The sequence below is a fragment of the Ceratotherium simum genome, chromosome 27 (genome assembly GCF_057802395.1).
Source record: "Ceratotherium simum simum isolate JZ-2026a chromosome 27, ASM5780239v1, whole genome shotgun sequence".
Taxonomy (NCBI): Eukaryota; Metazoa; Chordata; class Mammalia; order Perissodactyla; family Rhinocerotidae; genus Ceratotherium; species Ceratotherium simum.
The window spans coordinates 3,207,509-3,226,175 of NC_141926.1; the positions used below are offsets into that span (position 1 = coordinate 3,207,509).

Genomic DNA, 18,667 nt, shown 5'->3' on the forward strand with positions numbered 1-18,667 from the left:
CCTCCCTGGGGCGCCGAGTCACGAGGGCGCGGGGCGGGCACGGCCCTGCAGAAACCTCGGGAGGTGGAGCTGGAGGTAAGAGTGTGGACCGCACCGGGAGGGCGAGGTGGGGGGTCGGGGGCCGGGCCTCGCGGGGCATGTGGAGAATACATGGTCCTCGCGGGCAGGACGCAGAATGGAGGTGGTGCTGTTCGCCCAGCCCCCACTGTCCTTCTCTGGTCTCCGTGTCCCCGCAGCCTGACCCAGTGCCCGGTGCGTGCGATGCACAGCGGTGTGCTCTGAAATGGCCGAGACATTTAGGGCCCGAAGACGAGTGGGAGGAGTGGGAGCTGGACCCGAGAAGTGCCGAGGGCACCGGGAAGAGAAGCCCGCGCCCAGACCGGACCCGGAGGAGCTGGGGGAGGGGCAGGGGGCTGCCAGGGCGTCCCGGAGTCCAGGGTCACGCCCTGCCCGCCTTGCTCCCTTCATCTGCAAGGCCTGGCCCAGCGCCCCGCTTCTACTGGCCTGTTGTGTGGGCTGCTGTGGACATCACGAGCGTGTGACCCGGGACACAGTGAAGGGCTGACGTGGTGGACAGAAGAGGCACAAAGGCGTCCAGTGGTGGGGAGGAGATGGCTCTCAGGGCCTCAGGCTGGGGTGGGGGTGAGATCAAGGACATCAGTAAAGGACTTGGTTCTGGCAGGATTTGGTCTAGGATTTAGAATAGATTCAACCACCTGGGCAGGGAAGCGTCCCTGTGTTTCTGGGGGCAGGGTGGGGCCTGTGCCAGGAGCTGTCTGGACAGGACTGGCCTTTCAGAAAGATCCAGCCCCCACCACTGCCCAGGGCTGCACCTCAGTGGACCCCGGCCTCTCCCGTCCCTGGGTGCTGACTCTGCAGGAGCAGGCCCAGCCTCTTCTGCCCCTGGGCCCAGCACTGAGCCCCAGGGGGAGTGGCTGAGAGCAGGTGTGTGGGGCAGTACCTTTCCTCTACCTGTCGGGGCACAGCCTGGTCTGAAACTTCAGAGGAGGGTGAGAGGTCAGGTGGTGGTGGTTGAGCCCTGGGGAGTGGGGAAGGAGAGGCTATGTAATTCATGAATGAATGAATGAATGAATGAAGGAGAGATAGATCTGATCACATAACGGAAAACTCCTCCATGTAGAAAACCAAGCCTCAGAAAATCACGCTCAGGAGGGAAAGGAAGGTGGTCCTGTTGCCTTTTCTCCTCCTGCAGCTCCTGGGGCTCAGCCCCCTGCTGTCCTGCCCAAGGTTTCCACCTGTCTTGAGATGCCTCCTGGTGTCTGACTCTGTCTCCCTGCTGGACCTGGGTCTGGGAGGGCTCACCTTACAAATAGGAGGGGACACCTGTGGGAGTCCAGGAAGGGTTGTTTGAGGTTTACAGAAGATGTGCATGATGGCCCAAGCACACAGTAGGCACTCTTTACATGTAGTGACTATTATTTATTTATCTTCTTTACACCTCTGTAGTGGGTTCAGTTGTGTCCCCTCAAAAGTCATGTCCACTTGGAACCTCAGAGTGTGACCCTAGGGGTCGGCCCCGTGGCTTAGCGGTTAAGTGCACGCGCTCTGCTGCTGGTGGCCTGGGTTCAGATCCCGGGTGAGCACCGACGCACCGCTTGTCCTGCCATGCTGAGGCCGCGTCCCACATACAGCAACTGGAAGGATGTGCAGCTATGACATACAACTATCTACTGGGGCTTTGGGGAAAAAATAAATTAAATTAAAAAAAAAAAAAAGAATGTGGCCCTAATTTGGAAATAGGGTCTTTGCAGATGTAATTAGTTAAGATGAGGTTCATAGTGAATTAGGGTGGGCCCTAAGTCCAATGACTGGTGTCCTTATGAGAAAACGAGGGCACAGAGAGGCAGGAAGAACAGCACGTGAAGACAGAGCTACACAGGGGAGGAGGCTATGTGAGGATGGAGGCAGAGGCTGGAGCGATGCTGCCAGAAGCCTAGGAACACCAGGGGGCCCTGGAAGCTGGAAGAGGCAGGAAGGACCCTCCCCCAGAACCTTCAGAGGGAGGGTGGCCTTGCTGACCTCTGGACTTCAGACTTCCGGCCTCTAGACCTGTGAGATAATGAATGTCTCCTGTTCTAAGCCCCCCAGGTTGTGGAGCCCCAGGAAACTGGCACACCTTCTCTGCAGCTCACACACACACCTCCTGGCTCAGATGCAGAATTATGCCTCTAAGATGTCACACCCACACCCTTGGACCCACCTGTTTTCATCAAGTTGAGTCTAGAGTTGAAACACCAAGACTTAGGGAAATACACAGGATCCATGGACACAGATGTATCTACATTCTAGAAAACAAAACACAAACAGGACAACCTTAGGTTGAGAAGAGGATCCACGTGATAGTGTGTAGAAATGAGAGATGCTGGTCTTGATTATTTGTGGGATAAATGAGCACCCTTCTGTTGCTGATTTGTGCCTAGTGAGCTATTCAGTGGTGTTCCTACACACTGTCACCTCCTAGTTGCTGTCCTGGGTGCAGAGCGTGTAAGACAGACAAACCCCTGCCCTCGTGGGGTGAGTGCTCCCAGGGAGTGGGGGGTGATGTGTATAAAGTTGGAAAGTACGTCCATTCCCAAATTCCCATCAGAATTTCTTTTTCTGCTTTTCTAACTTTTAAAACTTTTTATATTGACACAATTTTAGGTTCCAAAAATAGTATAGAGTCTCTGTAAACTCTTCACCCAGTTTCCCCAGTGTCAACCTCGTACATAAGGATGGGCGTAGCATAGTTATCAAGGGCAGGAAGTGAGCATTGCGATGCACTACAATGAGCTAATCTACGGAATGGACTCAGTTTTTCCATTGTCCCACTAAAGTCCTCTTCTGGTCCAGGCTCCCTCCACTTTCATTCCCTGACCATGTCTCCTTAAGGCAGCTCCAATCTGGGACAGCCTTTCAGTCTTTGTCTTTCATGGCCTTGATGCTCTTAAAGAGTGTCAAACCCTTATTTTGAGGAATGACCCTCAGTTTGGGCTTGTCTGGTGTTTCCTCGGGATCAGGTTGAGGTTTTGCATTTTGGGCAGGAATTCCACCAAAGTGATGCCGTGTCCTTTCAGTGCATCATATCGAGGGCACTTGATGCCCACTTGTCTAATGTGGTGATGTGGATGCTGAGTAGAGTGTCGTCTGCCAGGTTTCTCCATGGTGAAGCTTTCCCCTTGTAACAAATAAATACATTTGAGACTGCAAATATCATATTTCTCATCATACTTTTGCCGCTAATTTTCGTATGCATTGATGCTTCTTGCTTCCCATGCACAGCAGACTTTGAATAGTTTCCTAAAGAGGGATAATTTTGATTTAGAACAAAGCACATTTAATTTTTAGTCACAGTGAGTATTCTACAAATCTTTCATTAGCTATCAGCATCTAACAGCTGTGGGTACTATAAAGTATTATTTAAAGTATATTTTGGTGCATTTCATTCAGTTATTTTGGTGAAATTTCATGTCAGAAATTCACTATATGTCTATTAAAAATGCTCTTAGGCCTGGTTGTCTTCTTTCCTTGCTCTCGGCTTTTTCACAACAGGGACACTGTCCTCTCTGTAGCGTGGATCTGTTATTTTATTGCTCAGCATCACCACTCAAACCTGAGCTTATGAGGTGGGACCTTGTCGTTTTTTTTGGTGTGGAAGATTGGCCTGAAGCTACCATCCGTTGCCAATCTTCCTCTGTTTTATTAGGAAGATTAGCCTTGAGCTAACATCTGTGCCCATCTTCCTCTATTTTGAATATGGGACGCCACCACAGCATGCCTTGATGAGCAGCGTGTAGGTCCACGCCCGGGATCCGAACCTGCGAACCCCCGGGCCACCAAAGTGGAGCGCACGAACTTAACCACTACACCACTGGGCCGGCCCTGTGGGACCTTGTCTTGTTCAGAGCTTCAGTGTTGCCTAGAGCGGAGCCTGGCGTATAGATGGGACTTAAATAGTTGGTGAAAGAACTAATCTGATGCCAAAACCAGTTTCTACACTATTTCCCAACTTTTTGTCATGAACATTTCCAAACATAGAAAAAGTTGGAAGAATAGGGCAATGAACCCCAGTATTCCTGCCCTCAGATTCAACTATTGTTAACATTTTGCCATATTTGCTTATGAGCTACGTGTGTGTGATTATTTGTCTATTTGACATCATGACACCTCTCCCCCACCATGTACTTCACGGTCATTTCTTAAAGTGAGGACATTCTTCTGCATCAGGTGTTGGTAAACTGTAGTCCATGGGCCGAATCCGGCCCATGATCTGTTGTTGAAAATAAAGTTTTATTGGAACACAGCCACGCCCATTCATTTACATGTTGCCCAAAGCTGCTTTTGTACTATATAGCAGTTGTTTGGCCCACAAAGCTGAGAATATTTAGTATCTTACCCGTGCAGAAAAGAGTGAACATAAGCGCTGACTGCGTCCTTGGAAAGTCCTGCTCACAAGGTTGGCCCTTGGCTGGTGTCTGGGAACGTGGATTTCGGGAGGATTCCCATCACCCTAACTGTGATAAGAGTGCCTCACTAGGCCTAAGCCGTTTGTACAAACACTGTGGCTGACCCCTGCTGTCCCTCTGGGAGTCTGGATTTTGCTGCCCACGTGACCAGCCCCCAATAAAAACCCTGGGTGCTGATCTCAGACAAGCTCCCTGGTAGATGGCTTCTCACACGTGTTGTCACAGCTCCTTGCTGGGGAATTAAGCAAGTCCTGTGTAACCTCACCAGGAGAGGCTTCTGGAAGCTACATCCTGGTTCCCCCTGGACTTCACTCCTCTCTGTGCTGATTTTGCTTTGTATCTTAGTATTCATGATAAATTACAGCCTTGAGTCCGCCTAGGTAATCAATGAATCTAGGGGTGGTCTTGGGGTTCCCAGACAGGACTCGTTACAGAAAAAGTCTGTTGAGCCCATTTTACATAAACAACATCGTCACAACAAAGAAAATAAACTATTATCCTGCACTACAATCTAACATGTAGTCTATTGTCAACTTAAGAGCAAATTTACCAGCTATTTTACTCTTAAAATGAGTTTATTCTGGAATAGCCAGAGAATTGTAATTCGGGATTTGCGGGCTGTGGTGAACCACAGGCAAATCCAGAGAACAAAGCAGGGAGCTGCTTTTATAGAGAAAAGGGAGGAGAGGGAGGGGCTGTCTAAAGGAAAGTCCTTTGGGGGAGAATAACAGGTGAGGGCAGCAATGGCTTCTCATTGGCTGAGCTGTGGCGTGTCTCATTGGCTGAGCTATGGCATTTCTCACTGGTGGAGCTGTGGCACTTCTCATTGGCTGATCTGTGGCATTTCTCATTGGCTGAGCAGCAGCATTTCTTATTGGCTGGGCTGCAGTGTTTCTCATTGGCCCAGCTGCGGCATTTCTCATTGGCCCAGCTGCGGCATTTCTGATTGGCTGGGCTGCTGCCTGGTTGGAAAAAAGTCTTCCTTCAGTACTAAAGCAGTTGTACTTCCAGTCCAACATGTAAGCTTCAGTCTCTTCCTGCTCTCTTCCTGTCTGAAGCACCTCTAAATCCACCTCTCAAACCCACTCTGACCCGGGCTCAGCTCCCCAGTAAGGACCCCCTGGCCTGGAGGCCTGATCCTGGTGGTGAGTTTCCTGTGGCTGCTCTAACACATTTCCACAAATTTAGTGACGTAAAGCCACACAAATGTACACTCTTACAGTTCTGGAGGCAAGAGGGCTAAAAATGGGTGGGCAGGGCTGGTGCCTTCTGGAGGCTCCAGGGAGAGTCTGTTCCCGGCCTGTTCCAGCTTCTAGAGGCAACTGCATCCTTGGCTCATGGCCCCTCCTCCATATTCAAAGCCTGCAGTGTAGCCCCTTCAGTCTCTCTGACACTGAACCTCCTGCCTCCCTCGTGTAAGGACCCTGTGATGACACTGGGCCCACCCAGATGATCCAGGATCATCCCCCATCTCAGGGTCCTCATCTTAATCACATCTGCAAAGTCCCTTTTGCCCTGTAAGGTAACATTCACAGGTTCCCAGCACTGGGAGTGGACATCCTGGGGGGCTGTTATTCTACCCACCACATCCTGTGATGGGGATGGGGTAGGGTGGGGCTAGTCCTGACCCGGTCACCTTTCCCTCTCGGAGGCTCTGAGCCAAATGTCCGGCAGGAGGATCACACACGGCCCTCCCACCTCAACCATCGAGAGGACTCGGGTGCAGGCTTCCCCAGGGGACGGGAAGACTGGCCTCAAGTGCAGCCCCACCCTTGAAACCACATTGGCTTAGGGTCTTCACAGTCGGGATTCCTGGAGAAGAGCCTGGCCCGAGCTTCCAGCTCCAGTGTTGTGGAGGGGAAGGTGCCGTCCCAGGGTTGCAGGGTGAGGACAGAGGAGGGGAGTGAGGCAGGGAGAGGGAGAGAAGTGCTGACCTGGCTGGCCAGGACACCTGCTGGGCTGCTGGGTCACACAGGGGCATCTCTGCAGGGGCCTTGGGGACCACTGGCTCAGCTGCTCCCTCCCATCTCCTCTAATTGGTCAGTGGTCACCCACAGGGGTGGGCAGCCCTTGGTTTTTGAGATGTGCTGCCTGGCCTCAGGCCACTGTGGGTCCCACTGGGTGGGTTGTTGGTACAAAGCCCCAGGGGCGGATCTGGAGGGACGAGCTAGGGAGGCACAGACTCGGGCCCTATGGAGGTGAGCCGGGAACACGTTACTACAGCAGAGCCCTGAATCAGATGAGGGATCCATCCTCGTCCGGTCATTTGGTCATTTGTCACCTAACTACCAGGTGCCAGGCGCGGCGGACACTATGCTTCTGCTCAGGTGGGGGAGGCAAATGATCCAGGGTTACAGTAATCCAGGCTAACAAACCAATGTGCAGTGGGAGCCCCTGCTGGAAGGGCACGTGCATGTATAGTCTTGAGAGAGGTCACCCAGGTCCCCTGCACAGAGGCAGTACCATTTTGCATTTCACATCTGCTCCCACCCTTCCCCTTGCCTTCCTGGCAGAGCAATGACCTGGCCTGGCCTGGAGATGACCCGAGGACTCAGTTACAAAGCTGTGGGTGAGCCACAGGGATGGCGTGGTACCTGCCGGGCTAGTGGGACCAGCGCTGTCACCTCCCAGGCCTACAGGAACTGGAACCAGGAGGAGCAGTGACACTTGATCAGTGACCGAAGCTGGTCCTCAGAATCTGGCAGGGAGTGGCTGGGAAAGGGAACCCCCTCTCCCTCTGAGGCCGTGTCCCCACAGCCCGGCCCCCAGAGTGGTCAGCAGCGTCTGAGGTTTTCCAGTGGAACAGGACAGAAGAGGATCTCAGCGTGGCTGTCAGCCCTTCTCTCATCGAGAGAGGTCAGTGGGCATCTGGATAGTTTTTGGGGATTGTCTGTTCAGGTCTTTGCCCATTTGCTATAGGATGTTTCATCCTTCCCTCCCCTCTTTGAAGAGTCCTTTACACATTAGCGGTGTTAACCCTTTATAAGTTGTAGTATTTTCTCCGAGTTTGTCATTTGTCCGTTGACTTTGGTGGTCTTTGCGATGCAGAAGTTCTTTGTTTCCCCTTTTTTCTACAGGTGAATTCATGGCTCCTCTATTGTAAATGGATTCTGAGTCACAGATAAAAAGCCTGCCCCGCACTCAGGTTCTAGAGGAATTCACCCTTTCCTCTGGAATTCTAGAGTTTTCTTCTAGCCCTTGCATGCTGGAGCTGCGTCCCTGCTATTTCTAGGATAGAAACGTGAGGTAACGCCGTTTCCCGGCAGCTCAGTAGGGGCCTCCCAGGCGCTCCACCTGGTGCTGAGACAGACCACCACGTCGGCGGTTGTCCCCAGGCCACGAGTTGCATCAGTGACATGTTCCTCTATCTCGTCTAACACGCATCTGATCTCACCTGGACAGCAGACCCTGATTTCTGGTGGCACCAAGTTCTGAGGACAAGTAGAGAACAGAGAGCTGGGGGTGAGCTCCTCTCAGCTGGTAAGGATGCTGGGCACTTCCCCCGGTTGCTCCCAGCAGGCCCCTTGCTGTGTGGACAGAACCTGGGCATTGCACGGAGCGGCAGGCCTGTTCAGCCAGAGTGGGAGCCAGCCAGCAGAGCCCTCAGGCTTTGGGAGAAGTGATGTTGTTGGAGAATTCCAGGTGAGGATAGGAGAGTCCCCTGAGGGCGGCTGAGGAAGGATGGGGCGGGCTGGGGGAAGGAGCCTACCCACCCTGAAGGGCTTATCCCTGGCTGGACAGCTTGAGAATGAGGGTCTGTGACTCTCAGGGGAGGGGCGGGGCCCTGTATCAGTGTCTTCTGTGCATTTACATCAGTCCTGCTCCCTGCTGAAACAGATGGTGCTCCGACAGGTGATCTGAGATGAGCTCAGTAAAGGGGCAGGAAAGGACGGGGTGGTGCAGGGCCCTGGGGTGGCCACGGAGGGGAGCACTCACCAGCCTGGCAGGAAGGGGTACCTGGCGGGTGAGTTGCCAGAAATGGGAGAAAAGTCCTGTAGGAGGGAGGGCCCAGCAGGAGCCCCCAAGGTGGTGCCGGCAGCTATAGGGTGAGGGGTCCCCACGGGTGAGCGCCCAGGGCCCAGGGAGGGCAGAGGACAGAGGCTGGGCCTGGGGCAGATGGAAGAGCTCCAGCCCAGCATTTGTCCCCCAAAATCTGGCTCTGGTTTACTGTCAGATGCTGGGTTTTATTGAGGTGAAATTCACACAACACACACTCAACCACTTGGAAGTGCGCAGTGCAGTGACATGTGGTGCAATCACAATGTTGGGCAAGCCCCACCTCTCTGGTCTCAAAACTCTCTCATCACCCCAGGAACACACCCCGTACCCGTGAAGCGGTCACTCTGGACCTGGTGGTGAGACCTGCCTCCGTGGGGGCTCCCTGGCCACCGCCCCTGCTGATTCCTGCTCCCTGCCTGTAGGGCTCGGGCCGCTGGGCCCCTCTTAGCACCCCAAATGGCACCTCCCCCACCTGCCTTTCCTGTAAGGTCCCAGGTGGGAAGTATGTTGGGTCTTCATTTCAATGCAAGATTGTCTGACTCTTTGCCAAGACTACGAGCAGGTTATGAAGTGTTTATTCTCATAGTTTCCAGAAAGAGAACAGGACACACAGCTCATTCTCCAGTCTTATGGCCGCTTTCAAAGCTCTGTTTGCTCACCATCCCACCCTTGTCTGCTCTTCATGCCCTCATGACCTGGAGAGCCCGATCCTTCAGCTGCAGACCTGGCACAAAACACCACACGACACACACACGGGCACAGTGGACTTCGGGAATGTCAGACTGACTTGAACCCTTAGGAACACACTTTCTACCCTGAGCCTGAACCACACAGAAATTTCACCGAACTGTCTTTACTCTCACAACGTGTGGGGCACTCTTTTTCATTCCATTCAATACAAACAAACACACAGGGCTAACCAACCACTGGGTTGCCTTCAAGAACGGGCAGTAACCCTGTTGAAAACCAGAAGCATCACTAAAGCAGACGTGCTCCTGCCCAGGTGCTCTGGGTTGTGAGCCACGCAGGTCAGTGGATAAGCTGAGAGCCTTCCAGGCTGACGGTGCTCAGGGAAGTGCACGATTACTTTGCAGGAACACCTTGGCAACCTCAATGTGGAGGTCTGGACACAGGGTGCAGAGTCAAGGCCACAGCGTGGGGGAGCTGTGGTTAGAACACAGGCTCCGGGAATCCTGGGTCTACCACCCTCTTGCTGTGGCCTTGGGGACCCCCCTGGGCTCTGTTCCTCGGGTGGAAGGGGTCTCTGGCCAGCCAGGTCAGCAGGTGGCCCAGGAGGGGCTCCACGTGGGACAGCTGTCACGTGGCCGTGCAAGCCCTTTATAAAGATGTCACGCTCATCTCTTGACACTTCTATATTGTGATTATGGTTTAGATGAAGAAAAAACCCAAGACAGGAAATTTGTCAAGACCATAAAATATGTGTAATGAAACATATTAAGTCTTCTTTGAAAGTAATTTGGTTAAGATAATTGATTCGGAGGAAAAAAATCAACAGAATGAAAGGAACAGAGACACAGAAAGGTGCGGAGCACCCTCCATCCCGTGTGGCACAGTGTAGAGACGACATTCATTTATGATCCCAACACATGTCCTCAGAGGACAGAGACCCACATGGCCGACGGGCCCTGTTCAGAATCAGGAACTAGAACTCGACAGCTCGTCATGCCTGGCTTTGTTGGTCTGATAGCTGGTCAAGGCCGGGGGCTTGTTTTCATGCGGGAGACTTTGAAACACTTGAATGTGTACGTATTCGTCATTGCCAACTTGAACCTGGAAAGAGAGAGTGGAGTGAGCGGGGCAGGGACAGCCTCTGACCCCAAGTTTCCCTGCAGGACTGGACTGAGCGAGAAAGGCCTGGATGTGTGGAAGCCGTATCTCTTCAGGTCATCAGTGACGGGGTGATGACACTCCCATCTCCTTCCTCCAAGGGCAGTGGATGCCCTCGTCACCCCAGCCCGCACCCTCGGCACCCCACACTCACTCCATCACAGCCCTTAGTTCTTAGTTCTGAAAGGCTTGGTCCTCTTCTCCAGGGAGGCTGGTGTGCACACACACACACTCGTTTTAGAGGGCCATGAACCTCTGAAGCTGGGGCTGCCACAGGACCCCCCTTTAAGCACCCCAGCCCTGGGACCAACAAGCCACGCCACCCACATCTGCTGGAGCTCCCACTTCAGGCCCGACCCCTCTGTTTGGGGGGGATGACACCCCACCTTGATGAAGTAGTTCATCCCCGCAACCACCTGGCTCCTGAACTCCACAGCCTTAAAAAGATGGAACTTCTTATTCTCCTTCTCTTCCAGCTGGGACTTCACCTGGGGAAGGGGAGAGAATGGAAACATCATGGGGGCTTCCCTCCTGCAAGAGTAACTTACACAGGAGCTCATTTCTCAGGATAAATGTTACAAACTGAATTCTAACAACGCTCTTCACAGCTCTTCTGTCCACGACTGTTCTTCATCACCGAGGGGACCCAGGAAATTCAGCTCTAACGACGAAGCTCAGAAAGCGATTCCTTAATTGTCCCCAAGTTCACTGATAACAAACACTTCAGGGTATCCTTTGCCCTTCCTTCTCCGGGCCTGGGAGATTTTTATATTTTCATCCTTACAACACTATATACATGTCAATGCCCTGGTTTTCTTTTTCCTTCCTGCCTCCCCCCCTGAAACAGGCAAAGAGAGAGGCCATTCCTTCCCAGACCCCGGGCAGGTTTGTGGGTGTCACTCACAAACACTGTGAGTGAGAGTGAGCAAGGCTGTGAGCAAGGACTGGTGAGAAAACGCAGATGGAGGGGGTGGAACAGGGGACACGGAGGCCTGCAACGCCAGCAAAGGCCACTGCCTGCGGGACCACAGTTCACTGACTCCCTTGTGGACCAGCAGAGAGAGGGGCTGGGCTGCACCAAGGGGGCACAGAAGGCCCCAGGTCAGTCAGGAAGCTGCCAGTTCCCAGCCCTCAGGGGACCAAGGGGGCTCAGAGGGCCAGAGAAGGCACAATAACCCGGCTGGTGGACACTTCTTGAGGAGGCTGGGACAGAATGCCCGACTCTGACAACCTCTGACCCAGGTCAGCCTCTACCTCTGTCCTCCTCTGCAGCCAGAGGCTCCATGACGCTGCCCGGCCCCTCTCCTCCTAGAGCCGCCCAGCCAGCGGCCGGCTCCCCCACGGCTGCCCCAGTCTCCAGGTAGCAGTCACACTGCCACTGACATGACACTCTCAAGTGCCCAACAGCAAGTCAGGGAGCCCTCTGAGACGGCCACTCTTCTCCTGAATGAGCTCACACACCTCAAAGTCCAGGGGACAGTGAGGAATTTCTGGGCCTGGAAAACCAGGAACCTTGAGGAAGGGCCTGGCCCTGGAGCAGCTGCGGAGGGAGAGCGGGAACCAGGGCCCGGCGAGGCTTACCGTCGGAGTCCCCACAAATTCCTCATTTTCAAAAGTCTCGTGGGGCTGACTCACCCCCCTTTGCTGCCATAAGGTGGTCACATCCAGAGCCAGGGTCCCTGGCTGACCGCCTGCCATCGGGTGTAGGGGCAGCAGGGGAGGAAAGTCACAGGAGAGAAGTTTGTTTCCCTTTTCCTCTCCAGACTCAGGACTGGAGACTTCCGTGCCCTGCACTTTGTCTTGCCTGTAAAGACTCCACGTTGCTGACACGAGGACAGGTGGGGCAGGCCCCCTCACCCACCCTCACCAGAACCTTCTGCAGGTTCCTTCCTGATGCCCAGGTTACAGATGAGGAAACCGAGGCACGGGGAGTCACACAGCAGCCCAGTGTCTGACCAGGCTCTGCCTCTGCCACCCAGCCTGGTCTGTGTCATTTGTTTATTGTTTGACAACTTTTGATTAGGAGATGATTTCACACCTGGGCAAGCAGTGCTAGAATCACAGCTCAGCTCAGGACACCTGGACACACTCTCCCCAGATTCACTGACCGTCAACTTTCCACCCCACTTGCTGCATCCTCTGCTCGCTCTCTGTGCCTCATTTTTCCAAACTCTGAGCATATTTACATCAGGGCCCTTCACCTCTGAGCCCCACGGACCGCACCCCCAGGGCTGAAGGGCATTCTCCCGTGACCCAGCGCACCGCCTGCCTTCCAGCCGTGATTTCAGCGACCTGGGCCGGCTGGTCCCCAGGACCCGGGAAGGGCCCCGACCCCCATCCCCGCCCCGCAACGCCGCCCGAGGGCCCGGGCTACCTGGTCGGCTATGGCCTGGGTCTCCTCCGTGGCGGGCTGGGTGTCCGAGAGCCCGCCGCACCATTCCATGCGCGGGAGCTGGAGCGAGGCCACGTGCGGGTGCTGGAGCGGAGAGTGAGTTGGGACTCCGAGTGCCCACAGCGAGTGTGGACCAGGAGGGGCGACAATAAGTGCAGATCGGGGCCCCACCCACCCCGAGCGGGAGCTGCGCCACATGACGCGTGGGCGGGTCCACGGAAACCGGGGCGCGAGGTCGGCGTCCCTGTCGGGATGGGCGCGGGGCGGGCGCATGGCCGAAGCCTGGGTGTCCTCCGCCTCCGCGGGCACCGTCTCGGCACCAAGGCTCTCGTGCTGCGGGGTCGCCCCATCCGGGGTTTGGTGTCGTCCTCCCCGGGGCGGCGAGGCAGGAGGGCGCGGGGTGGGCGCGGCCCTGCGGGAGCCCCGGGGGATGGAGTTGGAGGTGAGGGTGTGGGCCCGCGGTGGGCGCGGCGGGGGCGGGCCCCGCCCGGCGTGGGCCTGGGCCTGGGCCTGGGCCTTGCGGAGGATGTCTAGGGAACTTGGTCCTTGCCGGCAGGACACAGACTAGGGGTGGTCCTGTCCCCCCAGCCCCCACTGTCCTTCCCTGGTCTCCGTGTCCCCGCAGCCTGACCCAGTGCCCGGTGCGTGCGATGCACAGCGGTGTGCTCTGAAATGGCCGAGACATTTAGGGCGCGAAGATGAGTGGGAGGAGTGGGAGCTGGACCCGAGAAGTGCGGAGAGCGCGAGGGAGGGAAGCCCATGGCCAGCCCGGACCGGAGGAGCTGGGGGAGGGGCAGGGGGCTGCCAGGGCGTCCCGGAGTCCAGGGTCACGCCCTGCCCGCCTTGCGCCCTTTATCTGCAAGGCCTGGCCCAGCGCCCCACTTTTACCGGCCTGTTGTGTGGGCTGCTGTGGACATCAAGAGCGTGTGACCCGGGACACAGTGAAGGGCTGACGTGGTGGACAGAAGAGGCACAAAGGCGTCCAGTGGTGGGGAGGAGATGGCTCTCAGGGCCTCAGGCTGGGGTGGGGGTGAGATCAAGGACATCAGTAAAGGACTTGGTTCTGGCGGGATTTGGTCTAGGATTTAGAATAGATTCAACCGGCTCCGTGGCTTAGCGGTTAAGTGCGCGCGCTCTGATGCTGGCGGCCCGGGTTCGGATCCCGGGCGCGCCCCAAGGCACCACATCTCCGTCCAACCCGAGGCCGAGTCCCACGTACAGCAACTAGAAGGATGCGAACCTATGACATACAACTATCTACTGGGGCTTTGGGGGGAAAAAACTGAATAAATAAAATCTTTAAAAAAAAAAAAAAAGAATAGATTCAACCACCTGGGCAGGGAAGCGTCCCTGTGTTTCTGGGGGCAGGGTGGGGCCTGTGCCAGGAGCTGTCTGGACAGGACTGGCCTTTCAGAAAGATCCAGCCCCCACCACTGCCCAGGGCTGCACCTCAGTGGACCCCAGCCTCTCCCGTCCCTGGGTGCTGACTCTGCAGGAGCAGGCCCAGCCTCTTCTGCCCCTGGGCCCAGCACTGAGCCCCAGGGGGAGTGGCTGAGAGCAGGTGTGTGGGGCAGTACCTTTCCTCTACCTGTCGGGGCACAGCCTGGTCTGAAACTTCAGAGGAGGGTGAGAGGTCAGGTGTGGTTGAGCCCTGAGGAGTGGGGAAGGAGAGACTACGTAATTCATTCGTGAATGAATGAATGAATGAAGGAGAGATAGATCTGATCACGTAACGGAAAACTCCTCCATGTAGAAAACCAAGCCTCAGAAAATCATGCTCAGGAGGGAAAGGAAGGTGGTCCTGTTGCCTTTTCTCCTCCTGCAGCTCCTTGCGCTCAGCCCCCCGCTGTCCTGCCCAAGGTTTGACCTATCTTGAGATGCCTCCTGGTGTCTCACCCTGTCTTCCCTGCTGGAGCTGGGTCTGCGGGTGCTCACACCTTACAAATAGGAGGGGACACCTGTGGGAGTCCAGGAAGGCCACGAGATGAGAACCAGCAGAGGCCATTTATTCAGAGCGGCAGGAGCAGGGGTCCAGCGCCATCACTCGGGTTTGGCAGAGACTCAGACGAGCCGGGGGGGACGCCTTAGAGTGGAAGAAAGGAAGGCTCGGCTGTGCCCTGGTGGAGGCTGGGGCCTGGGGAGCCTGTGGGCTCACACAAGCTGGGCGTCCTGTGTGACTGACCTCAGGGGCGTATCTGGCTTTCTCTGCTTGTCCTGAGTCAGAGGCGGAGGGACAGAATTGAGGGAGGCGGTCAGTCATGGCCGAGTCCTGCCACTTCTGGGCCCATGGCTGCAGAGCCTGTGGTTCGGCTTCTGGATGGTGGTTACAGGGGTTGTGGGTAGAGCTCTCTCGTCACCTGTATGTGGTCTGACCATCATCCACACGGAGAGTCAGTCTTTCAGGGTACTAATGAAATCGGTGTTGCTGTATTGCTGCAGGTCCGGTCCCGACAGATGTTTTCAAGCTGCCATGGAGGGCAGGCTCTGGAGCCAAAGGCTTGAGTGGGGATCCAGCCCTTGTACCTCCTGTGTGGCATAGGACTAACCGCTGAACCTCTCCCTCTCTGAGGGGGTAATGCTCATAACCAAGCTCAAGGGGTTTTTTTAAAGCATTAGACAAGTTAATAAGTGAAAAATGTTTGGGACAGTATCTGGTCCCCAGGGTGAGTTGATAGAGTTATTATTGTTACTGTCTATAATTAGTTTACTAACATACGTCTTACCTGTAATTAGTATTGCTTTTTCTATCCGAAGGCCCTGGGAGATGCTGACACTTATCTCTCATTCCTTGATGCCACAGTGTCTCATTTTCCTGGAGCCGGGGGAGAGTATCCTGTCTCCCCACCCGGAGTCCTGGGGCCTCCTCCAGGGCCTTGAACATCCCTTCAGTTTGAAGTGTGTGTTCAGAAGGATCAAATGTGAAATTCAAGCACTTCTGAAATCTCACTTGTGAAATCTGTGATTTTCCCAGCGCAAGTAGAAGCCAGGGTTTTGTTTTTTTCTGTGTCTCGTGATCCCTTCTTCCCCAGCAAGACCATCCAGCTGTCTCGCTCTCCTGTTCACACCCTTAGGCAGGGGAGTCACACATCAGATCCCATTCTAATCCTTTGCAGTGTTTCATCATGCAAAAATGTCATTGTCAGAATTTGCTGCTAGTTAAATTGTAGCCCAAGAAACGTATTGGGAAAAAAAAAAATAAAAAGAAAGATGAGACATTTAAACAACTAAGCATTTATCTAATTTACCAATTGGTCTCCAGTAGCCAGGGAAATATTAGCGGCAGTAAACTTGAGAGTAGGTACCCCACGTGGGCTCACCACCGCCCTGCCTCTGCATCAGGATCCTCACAGGCCTGGCTGCCGGGAATGGAGCAGACAACAGAGGGGACGGTGGCTTCACCTCTGAGCTGGGGCCCCTCGAAGTGAAGGAGCCTGAGCAGAGGGAGCCCTGAGCCCCCTCTGGAAAGGGGAGGGAGGCACAGAAATTGGGACGAGTCAAGGGAGGGGACAGATGTACAGTCTTACAAGGCCGTTGCTGTAAACTAATGTCGGCAAAGGATTTTCTGAGCTTGGAAGCGTCAGAAGAGTCAGAGGGAGAGCCTGGGACCCACATGGGGCAGCGGACTCTCTTGGGGCACCTGTTGCATCTGTCCTGGGCCTTCCAGCTGTCCTCTCCATGTCTCCTGACGACTTGTGTCCTTGTGGGGGACCCCAGCAGGCGACAGGTGGCATTGGGCCTGTTCCCTGTCGCTTAGGAGGCGCTAAGTAAATATTTGACTCCCAATACACTTGTGTAAATCACAAATAAAACTCACAATTAAAGCTGTCGATGCCAGGAATTTATCTTAAGGAAAATTCATGAACCGACAAAAGATTTATCTATAAAAATGTCCATCCTAGAAGTTAGAAGCCACCTCAGAGCCCAGCCTCCGTCCAGAGCAAGGAGCACCGGGAGCTAAGAAGAAGCGTGTCTGCGACGGTGTGTCCCCACGGACCCCGAGGTGTGCACCCCGGGTGCTGTGGCGATGCCGACTTCCCGGGCCTTGTCCCTGGAGATTTGATTCCCCGGGGCCCCAGGGGTCCAGGCCCTGGGGATTGAGGGATATTCACTGAAGTGGAGCAGTAGCCGTCATGGAGTGGGATATAGGCGTTTAATAAGTTTCTTCTCTGTGATGTTCTGTATCTTTCCAAAGTTTCATTTAAAGGACTTTGTTTTTAGGAAAAACAGTTTTAGTTTGGAATACTGCATATTCTTGAGAAGTTAATGATATTATGCGGACATGCAAGGTATGTTATTGACAAGCAGCTTCAAAACTGTCAATACAGGCGCTGGCCCCATGGTGTAATGGTTAAGTGCGCGTGCTCCATTGCTGGTGGCCCGGGTTTGGATCCCGGGCGCGAACCGATGCACCACTTCTCAGGCCATCTGTGGCGGCGTCCCGTATAAAGTGGAGGAAGATGGGCACGGATGTTAGCCCGGGGCCAGTCTTCCTCAGCAAAAGGAGGAGGATTGGCAGATGTTAGCTCAGGGCTGATCTTCCTCACACACAAAAAAACAAAACAAAAAACTGTCAATATAGTGTGATAATATAAGTAATAAATGATATTAATAAATTAATATGTAATTAATAAAATCCTATGCATGGAAAATGAAGAACAGATATGTCAGAAGTTGTTCCCTTAGGCCTTGACACTCTGACTGGTTCCTTCTTCCAACTTTTCTTACTTCCCTAATTTTCTTTAATAAAAAACTGAGAGAGTAAATATGGGAGGAGAAGCGAACAATAGGAAGTGAGTGAGCAGGAGTCTGGAGAGCGACTCTGGGAGCAGCAAGCAGGGGACATGGGGGACATGGTGGTGTCCGGGAGGAGGAGGGGGCTGGGCCTTGACAATGACCAGAACCAGGGAGGGCTGTCTGATTTGCGGGGCCCAGTGCAAAATGGATCTGTGCACCCCTTGATCAACAAATATGAAGAATTACAGGATGGCAGCAGCAGAGCCCCAGCGGGCACAGCCCTTCTCAGCGTGGGCCCCATGGTGCCATCTGCACACGTGGACCCCTGTGGGGCGGTCCTGGCTGGGACGCAGGGCGCTCACACTCTGTGCCAGGCTCCGAGGGCCAGCCTGGGCATATATGTCCCCTTGTCTCTCACAGGCTCTGGGCCACAGTGTGGCCTGTGGGCCTCTTTGCTCACCTACGAAAGGGCAGAAGTCATCCCTCCCTTGCAGGGTTGTTTGAGGTTTACAGAAGGTGTGCATGACGGCCTAAGCACACAGTAGGCACTCTTTACATGTAGTGACTATTATTTATTTATCTTCTTTACACCTCTGTAGTGGGTTCAGTAGTGTCCCCCCAAAAGTCCTGTCCACTGGAACCTCAGAATGTGACCCTAATTTGGAAATAGGGTCTTTGCAGATGTAATTAGTTAAGATGAGGTTCATAGTGAATTAGGGTGGGCCCTAAGTCCAATGACTGGTGTCCTTATGAGAAAACTAGAGGGCACAGAGAGGCAGGAAGAACAGCACGTGAAGACAGAGCTATACAGGGGAGGAGGCCATGTGAGGATGGAGGCAGAGGCTGGAGAGATGCTGCCAGAAGCCTAGGAACGCCAGGGGCCCCAGAAGCTGGAGGAGGCAGGAAGGACCCTCCCCCAGAGCCTTCAGAGGGAGCACGGCCCTGCTGACCTCTGGACTTCAGACTTCCAGCCTCTAGACCTGTGAGACGATGAATGTCTCCTGTTCTAAGCCCCCCAGGTTGTGGAGCCCCAGGAAACTGGCACACCTTCTCTGCACATCACACACACACCTCCTGGCTCAGATACAGAATTATGCCTGAAAAACATCACACCCACACCCTTGGACTCACCTGTTTTCATCAAGTTGAGTCTAGAGTTGAAAGACCAAGACTTAGGGAAACACACAGGATCTATGAACATGGAAGTGTCTACATTCTAGAAAACAAA

General features: G+C 54.3%; 1 protein-coding gene and 1 long non-coding RNA gene across 2 annotated transcripts; one reads left to right on the forward strand and one right to left on the reverse strand.

Annotated features, from left to right (window-relative positions):
- The first annotated feature begins 154 nt into the window (after positions 1-154).
- On the forward strand, positions 155-13,035 carry LOC147913389 (uncharacterized). Its single transcript, XR_015548702.1, has 3 exons — positions 155-7,322; positions 7,544-8,108; positions 8,779-13,035. It is a non-coding gene; the product is annotated as an uncharacterized LOC147913389 (long non-coding RNA).
- LOC147913390 (cystatin-B-like) lies at positions 9,826-12,978 on the reverse strand. Its single transcript, XM_087418012.1, has 3 exons — positions 12,688-12,978; positions 10,700-10,801; positions 9,826-10,256 (listed from the first exon to the last, which is right to left on the reverse strand). Exons 1-3 carry the CDS (start codon positions 12,976-12,978, stop codon positions 10,122-10,124), a joined length of 528 nt encoding a protein of 175 aa, XP_087274138.1. The 3' UTR covers positions 9,826-10,121.
- Positions 13,036-18,667: the final 5,632 nt, after the last annotated feature.